The sequence below is a fragment of the Seriola aureovittata genome, chromosome 19 (assembly GCF_021018895.1).
Source record: "Seriola aureovittata isolate HTS-2021-v1 ecotype China chromosome 19, ASM2101889v1, whole genome shotgun sequence".
In the NCBI taxonomy this organism is placed as follows: Eukaryota; Metazoa; Chordata; class Actinopteri; order Carangiformes; family Carangidae; genus Seriola; species Seriola aureovittata.
The window spans coordinates 13,339,673-13,365,868 of NC_079382.1; the positions used below are offsets into that span (position 1 = coordinate 13,339,673).

Here is a 26,196-nt window from a genome sequence, read left to right on the forward strand (position 1 = left end):
CATATTAAATGTCATGACCATCAACCAATCAAACAAAGAGACTGGGATTTATTTACCTCAGATAAAAGAAACAAGAATCCAACATGTGGGGAAAAGTGATTCATTAAAAACTTATTAATTTTGCTACAGTTGCCTTGAAAACTTCTCAAGAACCCCAAATGGTCTCCTATTGCAGGCAGTAATCAGTCTTCTTAATATAAATAGTTTTTTATTTTACAGCATTGTTCAGCTTGCCCAAAACATAAAGGCCTATTTTCATTCTAGATTTGACAGTGTTAAACAGGTGGCACCCTCGTATATATTTTACATTGGTTAAAATCAGTTAACAGCTTACACTATAATAGACTAAAAACATTTGGAAATACAATACAATTGCACTATGCACTGTATAGTCTTGTACTCTGAAATTATTTGCATTCTTATAGATAAAGAACTAAGAAACTTAACCTCAAGTAAACTACTTAAGTTTATAATGCAAGATTGAAGCAAAATTGAAACATGTATAATGTCATTACAAGAAGCAACTAATCATTGGTTACTTTTACAACTGAATATTTTCAAGAGGATACAGTCGACTCAAGTTAGCTTAAAAGTTACCCAAAAACCAAACACACTGCTCCTTGACAAGTATCTCAGGACAGTTTCAAAATGTATAAACTCTTCTTTTTTTTCAAGTTGACATTCTAAATATAGAAACATTTATCAGTATTACAAACATACCACCTGTGTGAAAAACAAGAGATGGCTTAACAGTATTACAAACTTTGAGAACTTGTACAAGTACTGTGTTTTCCATTACAATGACACAGCAAACTCACTTTTATCACATCCCATGCTCATAAAACTTGTTCTCAGGGTTATGATTGAGTGTAAACTGAATAAACAACATCGCCATCATCTACAATCACGCTAACCTGTATCAGCTACATCGTAAGAATTGAAAGCAGGGATGTAGGTTGATAACATTTTGGATTGGCACATTATATCCATATCACATATCGTACAGCGCGAGTCTTCAGTGGAATCTCAGTCCAGCAATAATATTTTTGTGATGCTGAGCACACCTTGCAACACATACAGTTAAAGTAATATTCAACCAAGTTACTGCACTTGTCTTGTTAATCTAGCTCTTTGTAATATTTAAATTGCAGCGAGGTCTGATGAGAGAAAGCTGAGGTGAAATTAATACATGAAAAAAAGGGCGGACAGCAAATTGTTGTTTTGTTTGTTTTGTTTGTTGTGATGCAGCTGCGACCGCTACACACAGGAACAGACCTGCACATGTGCAGCAGAGAGAAGCAGAGCTTATCTAAGGACTGCAGTTTGGTCTCTGGTTGTGTCTTACAATGTTCACATAACTGGGCTTTTCTTTACATTTTTTTTCTTGTAGACCATTTCATTGCAGTGCCACTATGAAAAGTGCAGCTACATCCTTTATTATGATTCTCAGTGTTGCTTAATTCATCAGAATTTGGCACGAGAGCTGATTAGATTTGGCACTGTTCTCAGTTTTTACATTTTACAGAAAGGCTTTGTGCACTGACAGCCTTTCAGAAATGTAAGCACTCATGGATGATTCCAGGTGTTTCTTTACTTATAGTTTGAATTAACCTCTTACTGATAAAAAGCAGAGTAATAAATACAAGCAAGCGAATGACAGAGCAAAAAATAAATGTTTTTGAAAGGTAAATAATGTTGTATGTATCTGTATAGGTTTGCATGTGTGTGTCCATGTACCTGTATATGGAAATGCATGTCTGTGTGATGTATAATTGTGCCGACAGCCACTGTGTCAGCGCCTGTTTTGCTCTCACAGTGTTGAGGAGCTGTGTGCGAAGTCTCGGAGCATGTTTGAGGTGTAGACTGAGCTCGGAGGGCTACCGAGCATCGACTCGATGACGGGGGAGCCGCTGACAGACTCCCCCGAACACACAGAGTCTCTGAAGGGGGAGGGAGGAGATAGCGCTAGGGAATCCTCCAGAGTTGGCTTGTTCTGAGTTAAACCCTCTCCTTCCCCGTCTTCCCCCTCCCCCTCCTCCTTGGCATGGTAAATGTAGCTGTGTAAGAGGTCCAGTTCCTCGTCCTCAGGTCCCTCCGCTTCAAACTCCCCCACTTGTGGGGCCAGAGGGAGCTGAGAAGGTGTCAAGCTCAAAGGCTCGTTGGCAGGGACTGCCTCCCTGGCGGTGTGGTCATTCAGTGCAGGGACATGGGAGCTGTGTGTGTCCACCACAGCCCCCTGCAAGCGCTCTGTAGTGCGGCCCGTCAAATGAGAGGGCAAATAAGAAGCCGGCTTATCTAAATTGGACTCCAGCCCTTGCATCTGTCCAGAGCAAGACGGAGTCCAGAGGGGGCGCTGCACGTCACCCTCGTCGTCCTCCTCCACCAGGTTGTACAGAGGCTTAGCGCCAGGTGGTTCTTGGGGGAGATGCGGGTCTGTGCCAAGGTCGCGGGTGGAGGGCTCACAACTGTGGGGGTCGGGGGTGTTAGTTAGGGGCCTGATGACCGCCATCTGATTCAAGCCGGCTTCCTGTTTCCTCACATGCACAGACAGTCTGTGCCACACATTCCCCCCCCTCGGAGGGTGTCTTGCACCTGATTCAGACCATGACACAGACTTGCCATTAGAACTATGAACGAGATAAAGACCCAAGTTACTATCACAGGAAACCAGGAGGTGGAGACAGAAAAACAACATCAACACAGCAGCAACAGAACACAAAAGAGCAGCAGCATTTCAACATTTCTGATGCATGTTAAAATACTTCTTAACCACATGACATTAACAGCTTTGCTAAGGTGTTCACTCGTGAGCTCTCAGGAGCATTACATTTATCAACTGTGGCACTTCACAAACAAAGTGATTCATAATGTGCTGCAGACAGCATTATGATCTTCAAATTGCTTCAGACATTTAGCTCACAGGATTAGGAGCCATCCAGCTCATTTCCTCATGTCTGACTATTTGCTTATATGGTTAAAATGGGACGCATGCATTCGTAATAAGTGTTTCTGCAGGTGTCTGAACTGGTCTGAACACGACAGAGTTTAGCGCAGAATGAGTTAGGACTGGCTCTAATGTGATTAGTTAGGGAAGTGGGGAGGGGAGGGTCGTCCATGCTGAGAAAAGTTAAATGTGAGGTTAATTCAGGATAAACCAAAAGCAGTAGGGTGGCAAATCTCTCTCTTGGAGGGCTGCAGTGTCAAAATACTTCTTTTTTCTTGCCATTGCCAGCAAAGGAGTGACAGGAGGCAAATCATACATTTAATTCACCAGATACTTCAACCAGCCTGGAAGTCTTTGTTAAACGGAAAACATCCCTTTCCTTTATTTCACTCATCAAAATCAAGCATAACTAAATGCAATGGCTAAATACATTAAACAGGTTTCCACCTCTTTGTTGTGCTGCATAGCGTGAAAATGTGCAGAAAATTTCAGCTTATAAACTTTTGGGCAAGCTGAGTTCTATCCTCTACGATCAGTTTATGATTATGTGGCTGGTGAGTGTCTAAATTTCTCCACTGGTTGTACATAACTATAAAATATCTGTGTCCCAGGTGACAGTGCAGCTCTCCAGGAAAGGAGTTGAATGACCTCCCGTGCCAAAACATTTGCCAGCCTCGACACTCTGCGGACAGTGTGCTGCTCAGTTTAAAAGGTTCAAGGGTTAGAAGACTAGAAAGGCTGCATAGCAAGGGTGAGAGACAACACGTAAACATATTGGGATCACTCTCATACTCTGCCCCGCTCCTTACTTTAGACACCTGTCCACGTGTCACTGCTGTGGATCTCAAAAAAGTTATATGCAAGTCTTAAATCTAGTTGAAATGTGTGAAAACTATACTTTAATAATCAATGACACGTTAGCACGGCCCACTAGCTTTAAATGAATGACAGCAGAACGTCCTGCCTTGACTTTTCTTCTAAATTTAGCTTAATTGCATTGATAAAATATTATTCTCAGGGGGAGGGGGATGTGCCGTATAAAGAGCTGTATCTAAATCAATGTATCAATTTAGTTTTACATAGACCGGGGTAGTGGGAAGTAAAAATTAGACTATTAACATTATGCATAAACATTCAAATATTCTTGTGATATCAAAAAATAAGCGACTGCAAGTTACTTGCAAATATTTGATAGATCATCTTTGGAAAGCTCACTGCACCATTTGAGTGTTTAGGCATCTCATCTTTTTGATACCGCAGGAAACAACAATCAAGATAAACAACATAAAAGGTCACTCACTTTGCATTGCCGGATCCCTGCTTCTTCCGTCGGAACATGTTGAGGAAGCTGTTGCTTCCGCATTGAGCAGACTTGCCATCTCCAACGTGCATTCGCACCACATCAGAGGTGGTGAAGGCGCTTCGGACGTTCCTCTCTGGTTTGGCAATGATAATGTACATCTTGGGGGTGAACATGCACCCCAGTGCTACTGTGACACTCAGGCTGACAGAGAAGGATGTGGTGATGATCTTGTAGTTGGAGCCAAAATAGATGGGCACAAAGGCCAACCAGATGATGCAGGTAGTGTACATTGTAAAGGCGATGTATTTAGCCTCATTAAAATTAGCAGGGACGTTCCGCGTCTTGAAGGCATAGTAGGTGCAGCTCATGATAAGTAGGCCGTTGTAGCCCAGTGGCGCCACCATGCCTACGTTGCTGGTGTTACAGATGAGGTAGACCTCACGTATGCTTGGGTACGACTTGATGGGCTCAGGAGGCTCCAGAATGATGAGCGTGATCTCCAGAGTTAGCTGCACACTGATCAGCATGAAGGCGATGATCACCTGGGCCCAGGCGCTCATGAAACGGGGCTTCCTGGTGCAGATCTTCTTCTTGCTGCCAGCCAGAATGCGGGCAATGCGGTTAGTTTTGGTCACCAGGGCAGAGTAGCACATGGCAGATGAAAGGCCCACCAGGAGCCGCTGCAAGTAGCAGGACGCCACGGAGGGACGGGCAATTAATGTAAATGGACATATGTAGCCCAGGAAGATTCCCGCCAAGATGATATAACAGAGTTCCCTACTGGAGGACTTAACCACAGGTGTATCACGGTATTGGATGAACACAAAGGTGACAAAGGAGGTGATTAGGATGCCAACGCACGAGAAAGCCACGGCGACTATGGATTCCACATCCGCCCAGTCGAGATACTTCAGAGGCAGGGGCTGACAGCCTGGAAAGAGAAGATGAGATGTCAGGTAAATTTTTTGTTGGTGTTGTAGCACATTTTTGTGAATGAAAGGTACATTAGAACAGAGAAAAGAACCAATGAGCAGACAGGAGGGAGGTGGAGGAAAAGGAGATCAGCACAGATTTGGAGACACGAGGGAAGTCAGGTGTGTAGCAGGGACCATAGTCTTCCAAGATGGCCTAAAATGTGTCATCACACACATCCCAAAGCTCCAATTCTGTCAGATTTCTCTCTCGTTTTCATATTGCGCCAAATGTGTAAGTGTAGCCACGTGATTATGTGTGTCAACTCTGTCATGATGCACTAGTTGCATACTCGTCATCCAAACATGCAGAGGAAGTTTGTAGAGCTTAATGGGAGAAAACTGACATCCTTAGACTTCCCCAGCTTAACACTCCATAAATTACATGCTGCTGCTAATAGCATTACAGTCATTGCCATCACGGGCGAGGCTATGCTCGCAGAAACCCACTCCTGGGTCTGCATACTAACTCGCAATATGTCAAATCATGAGAAATCTGACATTCTAAAATGCTTGTCGCCTCAGGAAGCTTCAACACAAAATGTGAAAGGTACAAATGTGAATATCGAGGTGTAAACTGATTGTTACACTGAAGTATTATTTAGAGGCACTCCTGCAAAAGCACACTGAGGCACACTTTCGGGGAAAGTGTCTGAAGCACACTGCAGCAAACTGTTGCCTGTTTTCTTTTGACCACCCACCCAGCTTAGCTCACGGAGGCATCGGTGTCACTGTGTGCAAGCGGACAGGGGTGGTAAAGATGGAACGCACTTATCTGTAGCCATTCTTACACAATCCTCAAATCCCTTATTCCTCCGAAAACCTCTATTCTGTCATGTATAAGCTCTGAGAAGACCTTTGAATAATTCAGAAACAAAGCTCACTGTTTTGTTGTACATTTTCTCTTGGCAAATTTATATTTGACTTTAAGCAGCATAATGAAATGATGGTAAACAAGACTACCATAGTAGACCTAGTGTATGGCTGGACCTCATCAGACGCTATTTGCATTCTGCCCAGTGTCAGCTGGTTTCAGCCCTTTATCTGTTTGCTCCTCTCCTACTCTCTGTGCTATATGCAGCATTTTAATACAGCTGAATTCCCAATAAAGCTGTTCTCATTTACATGTTTTTCTCTCTGTTGTAAGACGACTGAGCAAGAACTAGTGACTGAAACATGGCCTGTTAAGACTAGATGGGAACCAGCAGTCACTTCCAAGCCAATTCCAAGCTGCTGCTCTGCTGCTGCTAAAATCCCGATTTTACAGCCGCGATGTTGTCTGACAAAATCACCAAACACATACATTAAAGACATCAGCTCCACTGTGATTTCAGCTATATTTACTTGTAAAATTATAACTCAGAGAGAAACCTAGGAGCTAATTCACGTCAGCTGCTGTGTGGTCAGCATAGAGAGGTGTGCCTACGGAGGGAAAGTCTGACCTCATGCTCGCGGTGCAAAACTGGTGACTCTCTTCTGCAGAATAGTAGCTAAATCTTGTCCAAAAAGTCGCTAGGTACTTATTCGTAAAAGTTGTGAAAGCGGTCTGAAAAGTCGAGAAATCTAGCGACAAAGGCGCTAAGTTGGCAGCACTGCTTGTTTGTGCTAAATCATTTTGAAAGAGCAATATGACCAGCAGGGAAGCCCTAAAACTCGGCCGGCCAGCCAATGGTGTAACGTCATCACTCAGTCCCACGGCATTTGGCTGACCAACGGTGTAACTTGAATACTCAGTCAGTCACTCAGTCAGTGAGCGACTGACCTGTTTATAAGGCTGGCCCCGCTGTAGCAGTCCAGCCAAAAATAAAAGTGTTTAAAAAATCTGCCCTAAATGAGCATGTGAGTGAACATATGGGCAGTACAGCCTCACTCTATGAATAGGATACCAACTCTCTCTATTAGTATTCTCCAGACGGGGACACGTAATGAGAATGAAGGGAGAATTTCTTCCTCGACAGACTGCTGAAATGTATCCCCAAGCCTCTCATGGCAGTAATAGGATTTCACACCTGGGAACTGAGTGCTCCTCTCAATTCTATAAATCGCTGTCAAAACAACCACTAGGTCACAACAAGGCAAAGAGCGGGGAGGAGGGAAGTGAGCAGTGTCACTTTTTGGAAAGTAGTGTGGAGGTTGAGAAAGCTAACAGAGCAGGGTCATAGGAACTGGATGATGAAAAGCATCAGCAAAAGGAGGTGTCAGGGTGTGAAGTATGAGGAGGGTGATGGGTGAGGACAATTTTTGAAAACACAAAATAGTCAAAATGAAAGTGTTTGCGCTGTTTTCAGTGAAACTGATGTTACAAGATGTAAATGTGCTGATAAGAGATTGTGCACAGGGTGGGTTAGCAAGCCGCAAATACATGAAAAGTAAATGAATGAATCTGGGTTGATTAAGGGATAAAAATAAAGAAGATGGATGAATATTGTACATGAAAGCATAATTGGTTTTCCCTCTCCTACCTGCCAGTTCATCATCGGGCCACCATCCCAGCTCACATGCTTTGCAGGTAAACTCATCCTGGACGTACTCATTGTCCTTGCATGTGGTGCAGATCCAACAGCAGCTCACCTCGCCCTTTCGAATCACCTGCACACAGAGAGGCCATACATCAACAACGAGGGGTTACGGTAATCTTAGTCACCAGTCACAACACTGATCAAACCATCACAAGAAGCACATCACACCCAAAGCAACCTAAATAAGTAATCAGCATCAAGGGGATATCAAAGACGAGGATATGTTGGTGTAGTTTTCTTTTCTTGAGCCCCAGACACACTGTTTATAAAATAAGGCCAGTTGCATTTACATTCTGCTCCCAGGGCAGCTGTTACTAGCACTGTGATATGTAAAGCAGGGTGATAAGTGGGGCAGGAAACAAAGCAGATAGAGGGGGAAGCATGAGCAGCCAGGAGAGAGGATGCACCCTCCCTCAGGGCGACTTAGTGTATAGCTAGACTGAAAACAATCAGCCCCAGATGAAGCAAACCAGGGCATTTCTACAAACTGGGCTCAATACCAGCTCTTATTATTTACTGTCCCGAGCTGGTCTTCTCCTCAGCTAGGTGGGATGAATAGCACAGGAATTCATTTTTTACACCTTGTGTGAATAATACGGAATGATTTGACTTGAAAGTACTTCTTTCTCAATCGTGTTTACTGAAACTGATATTGTGAATTCTTTTCTCCTTCATGGAGAATTTTTGTATAATAACTAATTGATGAAGCAGGGATCCAAAATGTAGGACATCCCAGAGTAACATCCTTAAAGTTTACTGCCAGCTGAAAATGCGTTGGATGACTACCAAAGAGAACAAATGCAACGTGTCAAGATTTATTGCTGGAACTGCAAATAAAATCCAAGCGGTGACATAGTTACCAGTAAAGACAATTATTTAAGAGCACAGGGGAAATACCATCTATCGTAACTGATTGAAATCTGCTTATTTTTAGCCACACCAGCGGCAGAAATCCATGGATGGCAATGTTGGCAGGTCAGTTCATCCACCACTTTGATGCAAACTGAAATATCCCAACAACCACTGGATGGATTGTCATGAAATTGAGACATTCATAGTCCCCAAGGACTGAATCCTAATGACTTTGGTGATCAGCAGGTAGCTGATATGTAATATTTGAGCAATCTCCACGAGACTGCCTGGTTAAATAAAGTTTAAATAAATGTTAGCATGCTAACAATAGCATTTAGCTCAGAGCACTGCAGAGTTAAGTACAGCCTCACACCGCCATTAGTTCAGCTGTAGACTCTAAGTCAACTTGGAAAGGACATTTTTCAACAAGAATTGACAAAGTACTTGACTAGTGAAACTTGTTGTTTGTGTGTACCTGGCTAATCTCATCTACTTGTTACAATAAGAATTAGCTAGCAGAATAGAATCAGTGCTAAATTAGCTCTCCTGGTATTTACTTATACACACTCCAGAGTCACAAAGCAAATTCTCCACTGTTAATGACTATTGATTTTTCAGACTTCAGGTTTTTCTGACTAAATTAACTTTGGCAGAGTTAATTTAACAACAAAGAATTTGCTCTAAGGGGGATTTGGATTCCTACCTTTATCTGTCCTTTGGAGCAGGGCTCACTGCAGACTGAGCGGACCATGTCGCTGCTGTTCATCCACAGCTTGTTGTCATCAATGTTCAAGATGCCTTCATGCCAGGAGCCCACATTTAGATAGTCATAGCGACCATCACCCACATTCTGTAAATTCATGATGTCATACCTGGATGGACAGAGGCAGAGAGTCGGAGGAAATTAGTTTATTAAGTGAGTAAGGAAGAAAATAAGACAAAATGTGGGACAAAGTAGAAAGATGTAGTGTTACTACACAGAGGAGTGAGGAAGACGGAGATACAGAGGGAGGGGAGAAAGTGAGAGTGACAGGTAATTTAATGATAACGATTCCACAGCTTAGCAAACCTTTTTTTTTATCCAAAGTCACTTAAATGGCTTACAACCCTGTTAGTGTGACATAGAGAGCTCATGCCAGTGCACATTGTGGCCTCATTTTCATATTGAAGCAGGATGTGCTCTACCTGACCTCTAGCTGACGGAGGAATGACAAGGCTGTGTTTTCTGACTGTCAAATGCTGTCTGTTGGACTGAAGAGAGATGAAAGCGGCTGCCACAGCGGACAATCCACTGAATCTGTTCCAGTCCAAACTAATTACATCCTTTCGTGCTCAAGATTGGTGCACAAGTGTGTGCATGTGCACGTGTGCTAATGAGTAGGAGAGTGTGAGAAGACAGAAATTCACAGATTTTAACCAAGTTGATGATCTGAACTCTCTATTTCCATCATCCTGCATTTTTATACATTCTTATCACCCTCCTCATCCTCTTACCTTCCTGGGGTGTCTCCGTTTTCATCAAAATAAATCTCCTCCCCTGAGACTCCTCTGAAGGATGTCTTTAAGAGGTAGTCCAGAAGCTTGCTGCCATCGATGGGGTCCATGGCCTCACAGAGCCCCGTCTGCCCTGGACACAACTCCTTGTGCATATCATGGAGGCCATGAGCCATGGCATAGATGGCATTGATGACAAAGCCCATCTTACTATCTTGAATATAGTTTTCATGCAGACTTTCATTTCCTGTTAGAGAGGAAAAGAAGAGAGCGTCAAACAGTTAATCTGTGTCAAGGACAGTTCAACTGTGGGATTAAAGGCAAGATAAATATTGTGCTGCAAAAAAATCTGGTGTTTTTCACAATGCATGACGAAATTTGAACCAGACATGGGGAATATATTGCAAAACAGAACCATCTTTTGCAGCAAAATATATTAGCATACAAGGAAATCACAACAAGTCCACAGCTCAGTAAGAAACAGATTTGGAGAACAACTGCTGTCTGGGAAAATCCCAAGACTCTGGATGCCAAGTTGTACTTCACCATTATCAGCCATCTAAAGGCACTGTCCCACAGTCTAACCCCAGTGTTTTGGAGGATTTTTAAATAAAAGTAGAAATTGTGCTTTTTTTTTTGGATCCCAGCATGAAGATACTTTTTCCAGAGTTTAAGAATGGATTTAAATTTCTCTTTTCCCATAGACAGTGCATTTAAAATATAGATTTTTTTGTCTATGACATCAACATGCATATACAGTGGAAAAGAAAGGGTGTGATCAATTTAAATAGACACCAGCATCGTTTAAGGTGTTCCAGCTGTTTGGGTGAACAGTGTGTGCTTAGTGAGCCATTCCTTTGTGCAGTGTAGTGTAAGGCCATTTTCTTTTTATTCTTCATTCAGTATAAACAATCGCAGTGCTCCACATCAGAGTTTGACTGATACAACCCCTTACTCCAGCTGAGAGCCTTAGACTGCCAGGATGAACACATCTCCTCATTTGACTAAATCATATTTAAGACATTACAGAGATGTTTGTTTTTAGTAAAGCATCAGTCAAACTCTTCCTGTCTTGGAGGAGTCAAATGCTTGCAGAGTGCAGGTGCAGTTCTGATAAAAAAAAAAAAAAAATCATTACCATGGTAATGGCTAGAAAAATGCACTTACCACCTTGAAGGTCTTTGGAATAAAAGAGGTATGTACAAATGTGATACAAAGACAGCAGAAAAGCAGCTATGACTGCAGTGCTCTGAGATCGTAACAGTCATCACAAACCACTAATTGATTTGAATCATCATTTGATTAAAAGCAAGCTGAGCAATTCATTTTAATATTATTTTGATTGCAGTGTTCATTTGCTTACTTTTTTAAATTGGATTTGGTGCGTAATTTTGAATTGTGATTTAAATGCTGTTAACAAGTCAAGAACTCAATTTACCGTGATCACCTGTTTGAGAGAAAAAGGGAGAAAATGTTCAGGGAGGAAAACAGAAAAAAAATACAGTTTTTGTTATTATTCGGTTTTGCACTCAGATTTAACCCTCTACTCTCACTGACAGCTGAATGAATGAATAGAGGATGATGCCTGAGAGCACGACATGAGAAAAAAAAACTGTTTGCCTATTCATGTGTCACAAAAATTGCCTCTTATTTACAAACAACAAAAATATGAATTTCTCTGTTGTCACCCACCGGAACAGACTTTCTTGTAGTTCTTGTTCTCCTGTGGATGACCCAGCAGGCGGCACTGGAAACGGTACTGCCAGAACTCGGGGAACCAGGGGTTCCTAGTGTTGGTGTCCAGACGCAGCTTCAGGTAGTAGTCATCAAAGGACTTGACCACCTCTGATTGCAGCTTCATAGTGATTCCTCCCTCTGCTTCTTGCTCATAACCCTCCACAACCTCGTAACGGTCTGCCCATCCATCACTGCAGGAGCGAGAGAGAAGAGGGAGAAGCTATAATGTGAAGATTGCACGGGAAAGGGTAAAATATTATAAAAAAGATTTGAATGTGAATAAAACATTGTCATAATTTAGAGCGAGAGGAGCTGCCACACAGTGATGATACTCTGTACTTATAACTGTCATGAGTCTTTTATATTGTAGATTATAATTTACCTTTAACTACTGATTCAGGTTGACAAGGCCATAAAATTATTCTCTGGAGCATTCACACTTAAGTAATTTCGTTTCACATAATGTAAACAAAACTGGTTCCACTAATGTAGTTTTATTTTCCTTTCCATTCATGCCATTTCTTAAATGGACAGGACAGAATTTTTTTTTAATACATGTATAAGCAACTCTTGTCCAAATCATCAGACTGAACTGACTACACTCAACCATCACTGTCCGCAACTGGATAAGCAGCTTTTAGCAGTGGAGCTCCCATCAAAGGTGACTAAAAGCATGGCTGTCAACTCAACCCTTAGTTCCTTGTTAAAAGCTTACCAAAACAACAAAATATCCATAGAACTGATCGCAATGACTTAAATAGCACATAGTTTCTTGCTGAGCTATTAGCCCTACGCACAGTGTTTAGAGAGGCCTCGTTTTGCACTGAACTGAGTGTAACAGCTTGTACCAGCAACCAACTGTAACAGTAAACATTAAGAACTGGTTGAACGTTGTGGCTGTATAAACAGTGATGCGTTCACATCAACGTACTGAAGTGCATTTCAATGCTGATATAATTGCTTAGAATAAAGTGAACAAACTACATTGTCAATGACTATTTGAAATTAACCAAATGATTCGAATTAGCAAAGTCATTTGTAATTTCCATCTTTAAAGGGGAAGCTGAATTATAGAGGACGTACAGGATGAAAAAAGAACCGTGCCAAAGCCGTTTAGAGTTAAAAAGAAGGAAACATAAACAGTAATAACAAAGACTAGATGGCAAAACTGAATTCGAGCAGCTGAGGGCTGAATCTCATCGTTTGCATTTTCAGAGACTAATGGACAAGCTCCCATCAAACAGCAGCAAAACATGATGACAGAACCACATCAGAGCACAACCCCAAACTCAAGATCACGTGTTGTTTTCATGTGAATAAAGAGATTCAACAACAGGAGCGTAGACTATAGCCGCCCCTCCTCTACGATGTTAAATTAGCATGGTAGCATTGTTTGGAGGTTTATCTCAAGTCCACTGCAGAGATCCTCAATTTAAGAGGATGGAAATCTCAGCAATAGGGCCTCAACTGTAATTGTAGGCTTCACACGATCCCTTCAGCTTGCTTGCTTGTTTGTTTGCTTGTGTAACCTTCTGTGCGAGAATTTCTGCCCTACCAAGCTCATTTGGACATGCAGCTGCCCAGTGGGCTCCAAGAGAAACGGAAAACACCAGTGATGGGGACACTGAAAAACAAATTAACAGATAAAAAAGCACCGACCTAAGCTCTGCTCTTTCTCTATAAAGCTGAGCCGGTGAGGGTTTCCGGCTGTATTTTACTCTCTGTGTCTCTTTAACTTAAATGTGGGCTGCGGGCTACTGACTTGAAATACCTGTGCTATTGACAGCTACACACCAATTAGGTATGACTCACCATGGAACCAATTACCTTGCACACTTGGGATGTTCTGGGTGATGGATAAGGACATGTGTGTGTTTGTGTGTGAGGGTGTGCAAGTCAATGTCTCTGACCTTTATGTCCACAATTACTGTCAGTCAAAGAAAGGGAGACATTCAACCAAATTTGTGAGAATGTAAGGAGGATACTATAAACCCAGTGTGATACAGGTAGTATAGGCGTACTCAAGCTAAAAGCCTTATAGATTCCTACATATACTGGGCAGCAGGAGACAGACGGTATGGAAATTTCCTGAAAAAGATCCAATGTCATCTTGAAGTTTCTCCAGCTGACTCTGACGCCCGGCTCTATGATTCTGTGGTCTCTGAACCAGTATAATCACATGTCTAAAGGTCAGTAAACTACCTTCTGAGGTGTATATGGTGATAACGTTGTTTCATATTCTTCTTACAGTCCAAAAAACCCATGAAAATATCACAACCAACAACGCATTCCTCCTTCCCTAAACACTTTCGACCATATCCGTGGCACTCAGCTCTAAACAAGTGTCTTTAAAAGCAGGTTACAAATGAATACTTAAACACCTGTGCACTGCAGTTCTAAACAAACGTTACTCAAACAGATGTAAATAGTCAATTTGTTGGGGACTATTTTCAGCTGTGGATGAATACACATTTGGTGTGGTGGTTTACAGGGCCAGGAAGATGTACGAGGGATTGACTCAAAATAAGCTACAGTGCCCATATTCATCATCAACATGTCAGCCAGTGCGACGGCTGCATCATCGGTGTGTTTTTAATAGTTTTTGGACAACAAAGAAGCTCTGTAGCACAGAGTAATAAACTGTATCAGGCTTTGGCTACACAGACAATAAATGTCAGTATGATTGTTAGTTTTGGCCTTTTTGTATGATACATAATAAAAAATATACAGTATATTATCACCAGCCTTATACTTTAAATGAAAAGAAAAATAACTCCAGTATTGAGTTTTTTCAGGTTATGTACTTATTTATATACCATTGGCTAAAGTTTTGTTCATGCCTGGGAAACATAATGTGATCAATGGGCATATTTGTAGGGCTTACATTTAAGCACTGGAATACAGTAAATGTGTAAAGTCAACAGGGTTTTTAGTCTACTTGAAGTTGAAAAAAAATGTGATGACGAATGTTTTTTAAATGACTGGTAATTGTAGGCAACAAATACTGTTAAAGACAGGAAAAGTGGTAATGGTGAGAGGACAAAATTCCACATATATGGTTCCACACACGTCTTATTCCTTGTGCAGGGATATCTGCCTGTTCTGTCTGTAAAGATGTGGTCTGTATTTTTGCTGTATATTTATGAAGCACAACTCAGCTGAGTCGTCCTTTTCAATCTCCTAATTGAGTTTAGGGTCAGAAACACGTGAATTGCATCGGCCCTGGTCACATTTTGTTCATTCACTCCAAGTGAATACTGTCTCTGTCCCTTCCTCTCTCTTTCAGTGTATACAGTACAGACAGACACACAAAGACACACACACCAACTTATAGGTTTGTGTGTGTTCCAAGTATTTATTGTAAAGTCACCTTACCTGACAGGGTAACTGCATTTAATGTGGTCTATTCAATAAAATTCAGTGTTTAACATATTTATTCTACCAGAAAAGTGGAACACAGATTGGTTTGTAGATAAAGAGAGGGAGAGAAGGGGAGAGGGGGGGGAGGAAGTGCTGTTCAACACTCTATATGAATAATGCAGGAGGCATTGAAGACATGCTGGACTGTTTCTCACAGTGGAGTTTGTGATGAAGTAAAGTGACATTCTCTCTCCTCGCTCCGCTCTCTCAGGATCGTGCTGTCTGGCAGAACACCAAACAGCTCATCAAAACTCTCGGGCCACCAGAGGGACGCCTAATGGGACAAAATCTGATTTAATGTCACCTCAATGTTCCGCGGCTTCAAGCTGCGTATTGGAAGGCCCATTATTACATAACCTGAGTCAGATATACTGGAGGAACACCTGCTTAAGCAGATTAAGGAGTCAGTGCTGTTCAAGTATGTTATTAGTTTTGCAGTTGTTGCACTGAAGATGGACAAGGCAGTGGGTGTGAATATAAAGCAGCATATAGCTGAGATGATTACAGATGAAAATGAAAGGAAAACATTAATTTTAGCTCTTAACTTATAAAGGCTGAGATTTGTGATATAAGACAACATACTGAAGTCCAGTTACTTTTGGAAAAGGTTGGATAAGCCAACAAAAACATGAGTTTGGAAAAAGTGAGGTCATGGTTTAAAGAATATTGCTCACTCTTGGTGACCGTCTAACCTCAGTGTCCGGTGTCCAGGTCAGTTGAGACACATTAGTAAGTACAGTGAGTACTTAAGTAATAAGTGGCTGAATATTGACCAAGCTTTTTATAAATCCCAAATCTGCAAAGCGACGATTAGAAAGGTGTTCAATAAATATTTAGTATAAGAACAAATCGAGTTAAGGAAACATCAGTAAAATGCCTCTGAGAATAACTATGTCGAGTTTTCTGACCTGACCTCCAGAGATAGACCGTTCCATAACCTGGGATCCAGACCCAGGATCAGACCATTTCCTCCCAAAACAAACAGCACTCTTACAATCCATGCTCTTACATCAGAGCCCTTTGGGACTCGCCAATGTATCTGCAATACATGACAATGCAACCATTTGCAATCTGCATGTCATCTGTTTGCATCAATCACTGTTGTGAAACAGGACTAAGGACAGAAAAACACAACCAGGAGCATTTGCTCTGGTGAACTAAGAAGCCTAGTGGACCTACTTTATATGGGATCAGATCAAAGTAATTAAAAGGATTTTGAATTCAGTCTAAATTTGACATTAGGCCAGTGTAGCAAAGTCAGCACCAGGGTAAAATGGGAACACTGCAGAGTTGTGATTGCCTCTTATGCTCATCCACAGATGGAGTCACAATTTGATTTAGGATACATCGAAACCAAACAAGTAAAACCCAGAAGACTGAGGCTAATTTTGACTGTATAAACTGAATTTCATTTCCCTTTTACCCTCAACATTCTAAGTGCATTTTATGAACCATTTACGTCAGTGCTTATCTCTGCAAGTAAAGTCAGCAGCCTGCTCTCCCTTTGAAGCCATATGCTAAATAATAGGATGTGTGTATGTCAATGATTTACTGAGACTTGATGATGTGTGGCATTGTTTAGAGGAGCGCAGCATGCCATCAGCTGGATAATTTATAGAGTAGTATACAACAGCGAGTAGACTGAGAGCTCCCCTGACTCCCCCGGATGATCTAGTTCCAGTTTGATAGCACATTTGTATATTTATGAAGCCATGAATTAATTGGCAGGGCAGAAATTTAATCACATGCGCTGTTTCCCCTGGAGGATGAATGGGAAGAGTTAGTTTAAAAAGAGGAAGGGGAGGATAGGGGAGTCAAGAGTTTCCTAATTGCTCTATTCAAGTGTTAAAATAAAAGTTCAGGTAGTTAATGGAAAAACTTTTAATCTGTCTGTCATTCACAAACCTTCAGCATATCGACTGGTCTAATGAGAAGAATTACATTCTTTTTAAAAGTAAAATAATGTATCAAGTCTTTGATCTTAACGTAAAACACACACATACACACACACACACACACACACACACATACACACACGCACGCACATACACATCTATTGTAACTTCTTTTCACGCTCTCTTTTTGTTCATGGTCCACCAATATCTTGTTCAGTGGTGGAAGAAGTATTATGATTATAACCTATTATAAGGAATATGTACCTAAGTTACATGTACCACAGTTATATTAATATAATACAGAATAGCCCATTCCAGAGTTATATTATTATTACTAGTGCATAAATGTGTAAGCAGCATTTTAATGTTGTAGCTGGTCGAGATGGAACATTTTCTTTGCCTCTTTACTTCATTAGTGGGCTTGTGTGCACATGCATGGGTCCTAAGTATGGCCTTTGGTGAAATGTGTTAAAAGAAGTGAGAGGAAATAATCTCATGTTTCAAAGTTGCTGCCTACATGATGCAAATTTGGTGAAATGGGTCCAAGGAATATATTTAGGCTTGGTCTCTCTCTGTCTCTGTAGATACTAGATACTGTATATTCCATAATTTCTATTTTGTAATTTTCACTCTTCATATGCCCCTGCAACTGCAGAAGAGCTGCAGCTCCATCCCCACCCTCTGCCTTTATCTCTCTCTCTCTCTCTCTCTCTCTCTCTCTCTCTCTCTCTCTCTCCGTATTCTCCCATTATCCTCCATTTCTCTCATTTCTGTGTGGAGTTAAAACAGGAGTGGTGGTGGTGGCTTGTTAGCTACATGGCAGCAGCAGCAGCAGGACTCTCTTGAGGTGACACAGAGGGCCCTGGGTGAGCCGGGGAGCCTTTAAAAGCCCATCCAGGCTGCTTTTACTTATTCATCATGCCCCAGTTTGAGTTGGGAGATCAGTCTCCTCTACACTGACAGGGAACACTGCTGGGAGAAAATCCTTTTTGCTTCTTACTACCAAGGGATGTCAGTTCACTACTAAACCCCATAACAAAGTCTGTGCATTGAATATCAGCTGTGGCAGTGAGTGATGGATGACAAGATCTTATTATTAGTAGGTCAGTTTAATGTAAAACCATCAAGTGCTAGTCCTACATTTGTTGCATGTTGGGTGCATGTCTGGCATTTTGGGTGCTCATTATTACAATGATTACAACTGATGTCAAACTTCTATTGTAGATTTCCATTAATGGCAAATACGTCTGTATTAATTGTTATTTATTCTATCAAATGTCCAACAGGCCGAGGTCTTTGTCAGGCAAGCTTCCATGTGAACAAAAAGCAGGCTTTATATACGGACTAAAAAAGAAACTTCACCTTTCCATCTGGGGGAAATCATGATATAAAATAATGGTCATTACTCCAAAACAATTTACTATAAACATTAAAGAACCAAATAATATCCTGCATCTTTACATTTTTGCAGTCCTGTCCTCCTCATTGTTTATGAGAAGAAACCGATCTAGGTTTTGGTACCAGGGACAGACAGACCAGGTTTGTGGGTCTAGTTATATTTGTTTGACAAAGACCCTGGAGGTCAAAACTATGCATCATTACATTTTTGGGAGCTTTCAAAATTCAGTGTGTGTGGACTGCCTCTCCCTTTCCTTTGTATTCTCTGTGGCCAACAGGGGTTTGGGTGTGCACACGATCCTCCTCCTTTGGTTTAAATTATGCAAAACGTTACATTACAGTTTCTCAGACCACAGGATGATGTCGTTTTGTCAAACCAACTATCCTAAACCTAAGCTTGTTTCATTTACAGTGATATAAAACAGCAAAAATAGCAACAAAGTCTCACATTTTAGAGACTCAAACCAGAGAATGTTTAAAAATGACTAAAAAGATAATTGGTTATTTACTGTAAATCATTGCTAATTATTCTTCTTACAACCAATCACTTTAGCACTGCAGCACACTGCTGTGGCAGATCATGACCGATTTGTGGTGCGCCTCCATTCACTATTCTCTTTGTGTATACATGTTATATCCATACACTTTGGTCCAATGTTAGCTGTCTGTACAAGAAAACATTTCAGCTTCTGTGAATCATGATGTGACAACTATGTCCACATGCAAAGCCACCGTGCTATTTTTGATCACTCCAATGTCATTCACCCATCCCCTCGCACAAGGGAACACAAGGCATCAATTGGAAACAGAGAGATGTCCTTGACAATGTGTGGCTGCTTTCAATTAACATCAGAGGCGTGTTATAAATATTCAGATGCAGTTCATTGTGCTCCCTTGCTTAGTGGAACACAAACAGATGCAATCACGAATCCTGACTCAACTTGAATATACCCTCCAGAGCCACATGTGTACGTACCAGTAATGAAAGCAGGGCTCCATTACCGGATGAACGTCGACAGTGTGTCCTTATCTTATAATTACAATCTTTGTTACTGTTGTTACTGGGAGGAATTTCTCAGATGTCAGCCATATTTTCGAAGAAGGGACTATTGTGTTTGGAGGCCTGCTGACAGACTGAATGACAGATCTGCAGTGAGACGATCACACCAACTCTGTCATGAGCCAAAACAAAATCTCCATGGTGACAGTAGCCAAAGCAGCACACAGGCCTTTTATTCAACTAGATCCTGCCCTGCTAACAAAAATGATCCTGAGCTTGATTCCTGCGTGACTTGCCCCAGTGAACTCTCTCTAAACTTCCAAGTAGATTGTTTTAGTGCAGAGGGTCGTGACGATGGATCATCATGTCGCACGGAGAGAACAACATGAAAATGGAGGTTCATTGCTCGACTTTATGTCTCTTCTTTTTGTCTCCTGTCTCCGCCCTCCACACTTTCACTCTCTTACATTCATAACTACTGTGTCAGTCGCTATTGTGCTCTAACTGGAAGCCTAATGACAGAACCATTCAGCACACTGACAGTCGTGGGTATCGTGCCGCACACATCTTGAGATAATACTGAGACGGGAAGAGGAGAATTATAGATGATGTGGAAAAACCTTCCTGCGATTTTAGTCTAAACACGGTCCTGTAAGGCAGAAAAGGGCAAGAGAAGTTGCAAATGCCTATTTTCTCTTTAAAGTAATAATAATATCCACCAAGTTACCAAACAAAAATCATTTTCTGCCATCTTAGATTCACTTGATCTTGTTATTCAAATGGTTTCCATAAATCTGAATATATTTTTAAACATTTGATTCAAGAAGGATTCATTACACTAAAACCTAGAAACAAAAATCCAGCCTTAACCTTCTTGTACATCTACAATTCTGGATGAAAAAGATACTCATTTATTGAGGTCTTGTTGCCAGAGACAAGGTCTCTTTTTTGCTCGTGCCCCACTATTTGCCAAATTGCTCTCAAGAAGGAGTCAATAGGCAGAATTCCACATCCTCCGCACTCTCCTTCCTGAGATGGGGAGGAGATGAAAGCCTTGCAGATGACAGGAAAAAGGCAGCTAAATGTGTCGCGCCACAACTCCTCTCTCTCTCTCTCTCTCTCTCTCTCTCGCCCTAAACGTTTCATTTATTCAAGCTCAGAGCAAAACCTGAGTCCCCCTGTTACAGAAAATCGAATAGGACAGCCAAATGCAGAAATGCATGTGACACATGCAATATGGGCTCACAGCTTTCTTTGCACCTCAGCGCTGTCTCAAAAAGACATAGTCATAACCTGATAATGACTAGAGCCAAGGCATTACAGAGGTAGAACATCCACATTTCCATCTCAGTGTCCATTTTGTCTGGAACAAAATAAAAAACAAGAATTGAGCATTCAAAATGGGACCCGGACCAAAACTGTGAGTGTAAGACAGGGACAGAAATGAGCGTTACATGTGGAAAAGCAGCTTATGCAAATGATGTTTAGTAATAACAGCATTCAAGCAGCATTAGAGGGAGAGAGAAAACGAATGCTGCTAATTGCAAGAGAGCAAGCAGGCGGGCAAATGGGTAGGAGGGTTCACTCCATGTTGCCATTCAGAAACTAGGGTTGGTGCTGGGGAACAGGCAGCAGAAGCAATGAGAACAAACAACACTGTACAGTAGCTCCAAATCTGCAACAGCGTCAGCTGAGCAGATAGATTCGTATTCCATGGTGGAAATTTAAGAGTTTAATGGTGTTCGCCTCAGGGAAACCTTTGTTAAAAACACACACTGCCAGATATTTTAATGGATACGATGCATCCCTGTCCGCGCTCAGACGTATTCTATCATAGTCACAACTGACACATTTGAAAACCCAGGTTATGAATCATTAAAATTTCTCATTTGCTCAACTTCTCACATGTGTCTTTTTGCTGCTGCTGTGTTTCATCCTCAGTTTTTGAGTTAGCATAACCTTGGGACCTGAAAGAATTTGTGAACAGCTTTCAGTAGTATTTTTGGATGAAATCTATCCATTAGGTCGAGTGTTTTATCTTTTTTTTTTTCTTCTAAATGTCATGTTACTATACTCTAGATTTCCAGTTGTGATTACTGAGGCTAATTTGTATCTAATAGCGGTTGCTAGGTATATTATCAAGTATCTATCATGTCAAGTGTCTATATTATGTAATTTGTAATATGGTTTTTAAGGGTCAGATATTGGTGCCTGAGTAGCTTATATATTGTTTTAAAAAGCACAAATAATATTCTGGTGATGAGGTAAAAGACTTTGATAAACACGATCTATAAATGGAGTAAATGTTTCAGCAAAGAGTCAAAAACATGAACATGGTGCTGGTCGATCTGTAAAAAAAAATATGGACTGCCAGCTCCTGGGGGTCATTGTGTAAATTGCTCTCCGTGGTCAAATAACAGGCAATGAATCCGTGGCCATTTTAAAGCATCAACTACACTCTATGTAGCACACACTGTTCCCTCGTGATGCTCTTATGTTCAGAGATTGTAATGCCTCCTCACCACAGACACTGATAAATACATTCAATTATGGTTTTTATCAACGCTAAGATAAAGTAAAACTACACTCCTGGTCTCCCCAGTGGCGCTTAATGGGGAATATCTTTTAACTTCCCTCTGTCAGTCATGTGGCTGTACTCTTTTATTTGTACTTTTATTTTCATATATATTTTCAGCTTATAGTGTGTATTGCATTTGCATTCTCTCTGATGGACATTAAAGTGATTCCTCCCTGTGGTCAAAGTAATTTCTGATTTATGTCCTGAAATCTCTGGATTCAGTGGAAAGCGGTACAGTAGCAACTTCAAAGCGGCTTTGAGAAAAAAGTGTTGTGCTAATTAATTTTGGCAAGGTCTATTTGTGCATTGAACTGCCAGATGCTGAATTTAGGCTTTGGTAGTTTATGAAAGGTAAAACAAAACTTTTGCTGAAGAAAATGCTCTGAAAACACAATTTCAAACCTAAGCCTGATGTTCCTTTGCATGGATTACAAGAGAGGAAGGTTAAATGTGTCCGCTCTGTGCAATACAAGTAGAGACACTTCAATGTTTATAAGGAGACGATGTCAGTGCAACAGATGCTGTCACACTGTCATCTATTAAACTAGGTTAAGTTAAGTTCAGGAGGTTAATGCTTGATTGCCAACTTTACCCAGGCTACAATTACAAGCTCTGTTAAACTGCAACCCTCAATAAGACCAGGACTTCTCAGGAACTAAGAAAAAAGCCCTTTAAGCCTCTTTATAGTTCATAAATAAGAATTGGTTTTATACAACAAATGATGTCTTTTGTCATTGCCCTGCAAAACAACATATATGGCAGGGTGACATTGTTTGTCAGTATTGTGAAAAATTACCGTGCTGTGACATCTGCAAAAACCTTTAAATGTGCATTTTTGGCCACTTGGGGGCAACACAAGAAGCTATTTACACAACAATGATACATTTTCATATTGTAAATGATGAATGCATAAGCAAATAGCTTGAATATCAACACATCCAGCAGACATAGAGCTACATTAACATTCATCTGGAGTCTTTGGCCACCATACGATAACCCCCATCCTTTAAGCTGTGTTTTGGTCTTCACCAATTCCTGAGGGAAACATCTGTTCCTTTAGCAGCAAAATGCTCCACTATGTTCACCAGGTAGTTGTTAACTTTGTCTGTCTGCTGTTTGGTGATGGGCAGGCAATGTACAATGTTCTTTTCAGAGAATTTTGCCGAAAACCAGCTGCCTGCAGCGGCTTGAAATGAGATTGATGAGTGCAGTGAGGAAGATAATTCTCTGTGGGTTTGTAACTGCACATTACACATGCTCATTTTATCCAATGTAAATATAAAAATATTGATTAGTGCAGCAACAAATGCATTGACCCATCTAACTGTCTTAACCGGCGGGACTCCACAGCCAAAAGAATTCACATCTATTTGTATCCATCTCCAATCAATTTATTACAGAATTGACTGACTCTCCTAATCAACCAGCTCCCAGCTCAAACACAATCATCTCTGTTCTTATATAACAAGCTAAGGTTAAATCAATACTTTTCTTGTGCTTCTTGCTTCATTCTGGTTAAGCAGAATATGTTTTTTAACTAATGGAAATCACTTTAAAATGTACTTGAACACAACAAGAAGGCTGACATCATCTGTGTCTGATGTCTTCTTGACTGGAATGACATGGATAATCTACGTTGGCAACATGTCTCTGTATCTGTGTGCCAGAGTTTGTGCATGGAATATTTGTTATCTCTTTATGAGCACCAATGTGTGTGTGTGTGTGTGTGTGTGTGTGTGTGTATATGTCTGTGTGTGTGTGTGTGTGTGTGTGTGTGTGTGTGTGTGTGTGTGTGTCATAGAGTAATGGAGGCAGCTGATTGGCAAAATCATGACTGACATCAGAGAGACAGAAAGACAAGCGCTCCTCTGACTGAGAATAGCAGAGCAGAGTGGAGGTAAAGTGTTGAAGTGATGCAGAGTAGACTCTGCAGGTCAGGGATAAAGTGGGTTGAGCATGCTGCCACACCTGGCCCTTGTCTGAAGAGCAGGTTGGTTGAACAGCAAAAACAACAGCTCTCCGATTTGAAACTCTCTGCATGTCTACTTGCGGGTTATTAGCCACTGCTGTATAGTGTTTTTGTTGCTGTGGTTTTCTATGATGAGAAGAGGTGGAAAAACCATAACGCTGCCTGCTCCTGGATTTTACAAATCGTTTTTTTTTTTTTTTTTATGTCTGGTAAACTATCACTTATACAGGAGCAATGTATAAGGACATGTACAGTATGTGGATATAACTGCCTCACCATCTCACTGACTTTTATGGAACCTGTTGCACTCACCTATCCTCATCCTTACAAAATATTCTGAAAATCCTAAAGTGGTGCTATATTTTAAACACCAATATTCTCAGATGTAATCTTGCCAAAATTCCCGCTACACTGTGATGAGGGGTGATGCGTTTTATTGTGGTGTTTTATTCTAATTAAAATTTTTACGCTGAGTTGCCCAATGGGGTTGCTCTCACTCAAAGCTAAATTTTATAAATGAAAAAAGCTTTAAAAGCTGTTGCCAACACTATTGCTTGCTATTATGATTTTAGCCATGCTGACTTTAAAGATGTATGTGATGACTTGAACTGAAAAAATGTAAAATGTAAACTTTTAATTTTTACCTGTTTTTAGCAGACTCGTACAGCATCTCATTAAACATTTAACTTAACTTTAGCCCCTTCCCTAACCTCACGTGTCAGATGGTTTGTTACATAAAACCATCAGGAAGGCTGCGTTGGAAAAGGGAAAGGACAGGCGCTTTCAAAAAATACTTGGCAGGTTATTAGATGAATCATCTGTTTATCATATGACGTAGTAGGACAGCGCCGAAGAGGAAACACAACACAACAACAAACTGCAGTCTGAGGAGAGTTGAAAGCTAGTTAGCATGTTGGTGGATGATCCTTACCAACATTGTAAGGAAAATGTGCGCATAAATACCAAACAGTCACTTCTCTGTAGTTCCTCCCTCATAAGACCCTGATTGTTCCAAATAACTGTGGTTCGACCACAAACGAATATCTAGGAGCCTGGCAGGATGGATTCTAGCTTTCCAGCTCCACCTTGCAAGGTTACTCCTTCCTAATTGCTACATTGCTAGTTTTAATATTATTAGTTTCTTGTTCTGACTTAGCAAATTAAAAGATAATAAATTTGCAATCATAAAACAGAGACTGAGTGTGTGAGATAATTGTATGTAGCCTTCTTGCTGTGTCACTTTGTTTCATTCACTCTTTGTTTGTCTTGTGTATTTTACATCCTTCCAGCTCTCTGTAGCTCCCTGTGGACACACACACACACACACACACACACACACACACACACACACACACACACACACACACACACACACACACACTCTCTCTCTTCATGAAAGAGGTTCCTTTAGAGGTGAAAGCATAAATTAGGAAAGCAAGCTCCCCTTTGATGAGCTAATACCTGTCTGCCAGCATCATTCAGCCGTTCAGTACACGCCAGGAAACACACACATGGCCTGACATCTGTGTTGGCCCAGACTTCCTCTGTCATTTTTCCACACTCTGTCTCTCTATCTCCTTCTCTCTCTTTCCCTCTCTTTCCCTCTCTCTCTTTCTCTGTGACCCAGAAGCATTTCTTCTGCCCATGGAGACTTCCACAAAAGCTAAAAAAAGCTTTCCCACTTTCCCATCCCATCCTATGGAGGAAAGAGAAAGGGAGAGATATAGGAAGAAATGTAACCCTAGAGTGACATTATAATGGATAATTTAAAAGGCATGTTCTGCATCTGAAAAGAAAGAGTGCCCCTGCCGAGAACTTTAATATGCACGTATGCATTGAATGTAACACATGCAACATAAACCGAGGCTAATAAGAGCAGAACTTGTCTTCTCTTCTTTTCCACCACTGGGAGATATCATAGGAAATAGAAAAGACTTCTTCAAGGAAAATGGCAACAACAAGAAACAAATCCCTTAGTGTCAGCCAGCAGAGAGGTTTTCATCAGACCCGGGAATCCTGTATATAACAACTCATTGCCAGATTTTATCAAATGCAGCAAGGTATCCTGATCCACATGAATTTTTTCAATAAGACAAATTACAGTTCAGAATACAAG

General features: G+C 41.0%; 1 protein-coding gene across 2 annotated transcripts in view; it reads right to left on the reverse strand.

Moving 5' to 3' along the window:
* Positions 1-28: 28 nt before the first annotated feature.
* The window catches only part of grm1a (glutamate receptor, metabotropic 1a), a 32,947-nt gene continuing 6,779 nt past the window's right edge, over positions 29-26,196 (reverse strand). Inside the window, exons 4-9 of one of the 2 annotated variants that reach the window (XM_056363371.1) lie at positions 11,776-12,011; positions 10,084-10,330; positions 9,293-9,461; positions 7,681-7,807; positions 4,245-5,178; positions 29-2,627 (exon numbers count right to left, since the gene is read on the reverse strand). In XM_056363371.1, the coding sequence (XP_056219346.1) occupies positions 1,811-2,627; positions 4,245-5,178; positions 7,681-7,807; positions 9,293-9,461; positions 10,084-10,330; positions 11,776-12,011 (2,530 nt within the window). In that variant the 3' untranslated portion in view covers positions 29-1,810. The remainder of the gene's footprint in view (positions 2,628-4,244; positions 5,179-7,680; positions 7,808-9,292; positions 9,462-10,083; positions 10,331-11,775; positions 12,012-26,196) is intronic. The other variant, XM_056363372.1, reaches the window with a different exon arrangement.